General features: G+C 27.0%; 1 protein-coding gene across 1 annotated transcript; it reads right to left on the bottom strand.

The window, feature by feature from the left end:
- Positions 1-4,432: 4,432 nt before the first annotated feature.
- LOC103874162 (two-component response regulator ARR5) lies at positions 4,433-6,514 on the bottom strand. Its single transcript, XM_033277298.1, has 5 exons — positions 6,130-6,514; positions 5,972-6,048; positions 5,808-5,885; positions 5,657-5,727; positions 4,433-4,905 (listed from the first exon to the last, which is right to left on the bottom strand). Exons 1-5 carry the CDS (start codon positions 6,452-6,454, stop codon positions 4,731-4,733), a joined length of 726 nt encoding a protein of 241 aa, XP_033133189.1. The 5' UTR covers positions 6,455-6,514; the 3' UTR covers positions 4,433-4,730.
- Positions 6,515-6,765: the final 251 nt, after the last annotated feature.

The following is a 6,765-nucleotide window of genomic DNA, read 5'->3' as shown; positions in this document are numbered from 1 at the left end:
TTAATTTGTTATTTAATCTAATTAATAATAACAAATACATGTAATGAAGCCCAATCATTTTAAAATGTATATAAATAACAAAATATTATATATACATAAGTAGTAAAACATTTATATATTTCTAAAGCAATTTTTTATTAATTAAAATAAAGGCCACAGTTTCTATTTTGTTTCAAACCTCCCAGAGCCATGGTGTACTGGTCAATTTCTTTTAAACAATGCGTAATTGATATGAACAGATTTGGTCAAAGAACTAATATTTTAAAATTTCAAAAAGAAAATTGTAAACTAGTAATATGATACATCAGTTTTTTTTTTGTCGATCATTTATATACAATCGTAGTTTGATTTTGGTTTGCAAAATCATTAGAATTAATCATACAACGATTTGCTTTCAGATGGAAAAAGTCTAGGAAGGAGACTAGGATCGTCTTGGTCATACTGAAAACCTACCTTGGGAAATTTCAAGGAAAAGCCATTTGCTGTGCTACCACATGTCAAATAATTAACTTATCTCGCTGGATCTGAACCATGTAAGCAGCTTAGTTTAATTAAGCAAGAGATTGGCTTGACTCTATGAAATTAATGGTCCTGATCTATTTCTATATCTTCATTTTTAGTTTTCTTGACGGTTATCATATTTTCGGTGTATTATAAATAATGTGCGGGATTGTGCTATAGTCAATGCAGTCTAGTGTTAAATTAATTAATCGAAATTTATATGAGAATTAGTGGAAAAGTCAAAGTTTTTTTTTACAATTTTTCACGGAAATTTTTATTTAGATGTTCTCATATTACTGAACATCTAAAATATTTTTAGTACGTTGACAAAAAAAATATTTTTAGTACACTTTTTTTTGGTACATTGTTTTAATCTCCAAAGCTATCAAAGATGCCAAACAGTGGCAAGAGACTCAAACACCGATAATAGTGATGGCACGACAACTAGACGATCAACAACCACCTTTGCCCACAATGATCACTATCCACACAGACGCTGCGTGGTCGGAAAACTCATTGTTTGCTGGGTTTGAAATTATTATCTTTGATGCAGCCGGTGGTATTGTGGAGAGGAAGCGCATCGGAAGATTTTGTGGCCTCTCCCCTTGTTGAGAAGTCTCTAACAATTCATCCTATCCCACACGGTGACCATGGAACGACATCCAATTACTTTAAAATCAGACGCTCATGATCTAATCCGAGCCATCAACGAAAGAATGCAAGTTAAGAAACTCTTTGTATCTTCCATGATATTTTTGAGCTTTCTGGTTGTTTTACCGCTCTATATATCATGTATCTTCCTCGTTCAAACAATATTAATTAGAGTTTGATCCATTCATACTGCACGTATGTTTATTTAATAGAATAACATATCACTAGGTTAAGATCCGCGCCTTGCGCGAAATGAACATTATATATATAAACTATTTTATATATTATCTGCTTATAACATATTATGAATAATAAATATATATTGAATAATTTAAAAGTCATTATCTACTACTTATATAATTAAATTGGTGCGAACATATAAATAAACTTTATAAATCGAAAAAATATTTTTTCTATTTGATATGATATATAATTAAATTTAAAAGACAGTAACATATATATGATATATTTTAATATTAATATTTATTAGATGATGCTTTTTGCTCATATTTTTTTTTATCATTTGTATCTGTTATAGCAAAAAGTCTAAATTAATGATAACAAAATTTTCACTGTGAGATTACTGGCGTATAGTTTAATTTAAAATGATACATATATTTATCAAAAAATGTTCAAGGGTAAATTTCAAAATTAAGATATTTATGTATTTTTATATGGCGTATAGTTTAATTTAAAATGATACATATATTTATATATCTTTTATTTTTGATACTTATTAAATGAGACTTTCAACTTATATTATTTTTTAATTATTTGTATCATGTCATAACAAAAGTTTTAAATCATAGATCACAAAATTTGAATGTGAAACTTTTAATAGTTTTAGTAATTTATACTCGTTTTTAAAAATTCAAATATAATATATAAATATTTTTTTAATTTTAATTATATGGTTACTATGATTGTTTAATTTATTTTAATAGCTTAAAATTAAACAAATATAATTATAATACACACTTATTTTTATCAAATCTTTATTATTCAAAATCATTAATTGTCGTATATACTTTAGCCACATTAGGCAATTCCGTAATCTTATTTAAGGAAATAATGAAGAACATTAATAATGTATTTATTGTGGTTTAATAAAAACTTATTATATATTTAGATGGACCAACCTATTTCTCTAAGATTTCTAAGAATCATTCTAGTGATGACACGTGGCTACAAAAAAATGTTGCAATGTTGCAATGTTTCTCAAATAATATATAGGGGATTTTTTTCACAACGCAAGAATGTTATGGTTGTACAGACATGCACGGTTTTTATTTTCGATTTGTAGTATTTAATATTTGTGATAAATCAACGGTTTTTAATTATTTATAATTTGTTGGTTATTCATATTGTGGTTGGATACTAAACCAATCAAAATGATATGTTATATAACATATTCATGAATTAGTACTTTTTAATTGCATTAACCTTTTTTGATGTATTTATATATAAATTAAAACACCAGTTAGTATGTTTATGTATATTAATAAATCTATCTTTCCAAAAATAAAAATATTATATCAAAGAAAATTCACTTATGTTTTATAACATAGATAAATATTTCTCTAAGTTTTTTATAAGCCAAATAATTTTTCTTCTATTTTTATTTTGAGAAAAATATTAAACTAAAATTTTATTTTTGCATTCTTATACATATGTGTGAATAATATTAATCCTCAAATTATTTAACATATATTTCAAAAATAACTTATGTGTTAATAAAACATTTATATTTTGTATGTGAAATGATATAATAAAGTACACATATTTAAAGTTTGTATGTCACATTGTAAATAAATCTGTTTAATTTTATTGTAAAAATTGATTTGAGAATATTCATGTTAATTTTGTTTAAAGAATAATGGTAAGTTTAGTTATAGAATAATCTCGCAAAATAAATTATTTATAGATAGTTAATTAATAATTATTAAGTCACTGTTGTAATTGTTTAATAAATGAATGGTTAGTTTCAAAAGGTATTTCAATTTTAGTAACATAGATATTCTAGTTATCCTTTAATTTTTAGTTTAGATGAATAATAATTTTAGTAACAAATATTTATTTTATGAAACTTAATATTAGATGTTTAAAATATTTTGCTTAATATATATATATATATATATATATATATATATATATATTAATGATAAAAAAGTTAAAGAATATTTTGGTTTAAACTCCTTATAATATAAACTATAATATTGATTAGTGAATATAAATTATAAAATATATAAAAATTTTATATACTTGTATCTATATTATCTCACTTTACTTTTTTATTTAATTTTTGAATAAAATTTTCAAATTTTTATTCTTTCGTCTATAATTGTATGTATCCACCGATAACTACAAACGATAGAAGAATTTTTTTTTTTAATTTGGAGCAGAATGAAATGGTTCAAGAAAGTTTTGTAATTTTTGTAAACGTTAACAACCGCTACTACATGTAAATATTGTGTTTGGTCACGAAAATTTGTTTTAAAACTTCTGAACTTTTAAAGATAGCAACTAAACCACAATGACTTTTGGCCAGTGCCGTGCGAAGACTTTTGGGGGCTCGAGATGATTTTAAAAATAAATTTTTACAATATGTAATAGAAAATATAAATTTTAATTGTGATACACCATTTTAATTTGCAATTTAAAAGTAAGGTTAAAATCATAAGTAGAAAACTGGTATTTTTAGAGAAAGTTAAAAAAATAATTTGGTATTTTAGAAAGATAAAATAATCATTTAAATACAAATTATAAAAATAATAAAAATAAAAGTGATAATAACAAAATATTGAATAAAAATAATGGTAGATAATGTATACAACATTTTTTCGTTTAAGAAATGATGATAGATAAAATATTTATGTTAAACGTATTATTTATTGTTTTATGAACTCTTTCACCAAACTATTATAATGTATAAATAAAAATACAAGCAACTAACTTATGGTAAGGAAAAATTGGATAATAATATGTAATAAAAGCAAAACGGAAATCAGAATTGTGAGTTGGACCGTATCAGTTCCTTAAATTAATTTTGTATTTTAGTTAACACATATTGAAATTATTTAGAATAAAACCATTTATCGAAAACAAAGTCATATTCAGAATCAACTGAAAATCTATCCAAACTATATATTAATAATTTTATGAAATTAGGAGCCCTAAAAATTGCACATCGGAAACAAAGCCTTTTTCAAACCATGGTAAGCAGGGCTCTGATTTCGATAGTCAAAATTAAGGTTTTTTTTTTTTTTTTTGAACACAATGGTTTCTAGATAGTAAACTTCCACGATTAACATCATCATTTTACATAATTCATGTGAAGAAAAAGAAAAACTAGGAAAAAACCTCCCAATTTAATGAATCCAAATTTTCTTCTGTCTAAAATTTACATTTCTATTTATGAAAAAACCTTCCTCAGTCCTCACTGGTTCTGTCAGCTAAAAAGGTTAACTTCTCAAAATTGAAAGCCGAAAGAATCAGGACAGTCTGACGTGCGTGTGAATCTTTTAGCCTTTCATACGAAGCTTTATAAGATCATATCGTGGAATATGAACACAAAAGACTTAGATCTTTGCGCGTTTTAGCTGTGAGTAGATATCATTAGCTTCTAGCTCCCTCTTGTGCATAATATTCTTGAATACTCTTTCCTCAGCTTTCATTAAGGAATCTCTTAATCTCTTCACATCAGCCAACTTCACAGGCTTCAATAAGAAATCTTCAGCACCTTCTTCAAGACATCTGTATACATAAGCAAATATTAGTGATCTAATTCCATAAAATTCATAGCTTTGGAACAAGAAAATGGCCAGCTCATAACAACAAGCAACTACATGATTAGACTTTAATTTTGGTAAAGATGGTTCCTTAATAATAAACAAATGCATGTGAGGTGTCTATCACGAGGATTGGATTTATAAATGACCCTACCAAAGATTATGCAAACAAAATTAAAAGCATATATTATATTTAAAAATTTGGGGTTATTAACAAACACATCACCGGCAATAGAATCAAATCTCAAGATAAGATCTTGCTTAACTTATGACGGATTATTCTTTTCTTATTTTCGGGCCACAAGAAACAATTTTTTTAATTATTACATATTCCTAATATCCTCTTATCAAATCTTTCGAGGACCCACTAAAGTAACACCAAAATCTTTAGCTTTGATCAAAAGTTACAACCACCACCAGTGTTACCCACGATGGTTTAGAGAAACCATATCATATTCATTATCTTACTAATCTGATATGATTATTAAAATAAATTTAATTAGGTCAATGCATATTGCTAAACGGTATCTTTCAAAAAAAAGAAAACTTGATTCCCTAAACAAACCCCCTTTTGAGCATCCCAAAGTAATAAATGCAACAAAATCTAATAAAATTACTATAACTGGTTAATCATGGCTATTCTTAGATTAGATGATTCTGAACTTAAAACAAAGACTTAAGGATGGTGATTAAGATAACAGTAGAAGAGAACATACCTATCTATACGAGGCAAGATGTTCTCTGAGGACATAATCACAACCGGTATTTCTCTGAAAGCTGATGATTCCTATAGAATTTCAAAACCCATAAAACAGGTTAGATCAAAAACTTTTTATTTTAATTTTCCAAATCAACAGAAAAGCTTACTTTGATCTTCTTCAATAGTTCATAACCAGTCATCCCAGGCATAGAGTAATCCGTCATTATCAGATTAATCTTCAGATCCTGACAAATATTATTCAAAAACTTCAATACCAAATTTGAATGGAATCTCAACACTAATTAAGGATCAGTTCAATCAGATTTATTACCTGAAATCCAACAGAACTATTGTCTCCATCTAATCCAAGGTATTGCAAGGCTCTTGTCGCGCTATCGACAACAGTAACTGACAATTTTCAAAAACAAACTGTCAGATTTCGAACATCAAACAGATTCCTCAAGATGAACAGAAACTTCTCCTTCTTACCTTTACAAGAAGATACTCTGAGCAACCGCTCGATGAACTTCCGATCGACGATGCTGTCGTCGACGGCAAGAACGTGAAGAAGCTCCGGCGACGCTAAGGAAGAAGTGTCGTTGGATATGTCCAACATCTCCGGACGCAAAACCTCCGCCATATCAATCAAAGATCGGTAAACGATAGAGATCGAGAGAGGGAATCTGCTTTTGATTTGAGAAGAAAGTGAGAGATTTGATTTTGCAAATGGGATAAGGAGTAAGGATTTATAAGGAAGAGTGGGGAAAAAGAGAGGGAAATATGATAACGAGAGGATTCTGAGAGATCTTTGCATATCTGTGGGATTTTGTCTGTCGATTGCGCGTGGAATATTATTTGTTTACTAAAAGTCATAGTATTCAAATTTGTCAAATTCAAATATAAATAAAAGGCATTTACAATAAAGTTTTTTGAGGAAAAAAGTAGTCGAGTTTTTAAATTATATTTATAAGAATAGTCAAATAATGGGGGTGATTGGTTGGACTTTATCTCTCTACTTTAGCTTTATTTATTTTTAAATCACTAAATTTTACCAATCATGCTTTAGTTTTACTTTTAAAAATTAAAGTCTACATCAAGTTTTTATTTAATTTTATCAATCATGCT

This window comes from Brassica rapa, chromosome A01 (assembly GCF_000309985.2).
Source record: "Brassica rapa cultivar Chiifu-401-42 chromosome A01, CAAS_Brap_v3.01, whole genome shotgun sequence".
In the NCBI taxonomy this organism is placed as follows: Eukaryota; Viridiplantae; Streptophyta; class Magnoliopsida; order Brassicales; family Brassicaceae; genus Brassica; species Brassica rapa.
Note: the sequence above shows the minus strand (reverse complement) of the source record. Positions and strands in the feature narration are given on the sequence as shown.

Excerpts from the sequence above, each read along its gene's own strand:
- LOC103874162 (XM_033277298.1), bottom strand. The coding sequence starts at position 6,454 with ATGCAAAGATCTCTCAGAATCCTCTCGTTATCATATTTCCCTCTCTTT. Across the intron at positions 5,728-5,807 it reads AACTATTGAAGAAGATCAAA|GAATCATCAGCTTTCAGAGA; the intron begins GTAAGCTTTTCT and ends GAAATTCTATAG. Across the intron at positions 4,906-5,656 it reads ATCTTGCCTCGTATAGATAG|ATGTCTTGAAGAAGGTGCTG; the intron begins GTATGTTCTCTT and ends TTATGTATACAG.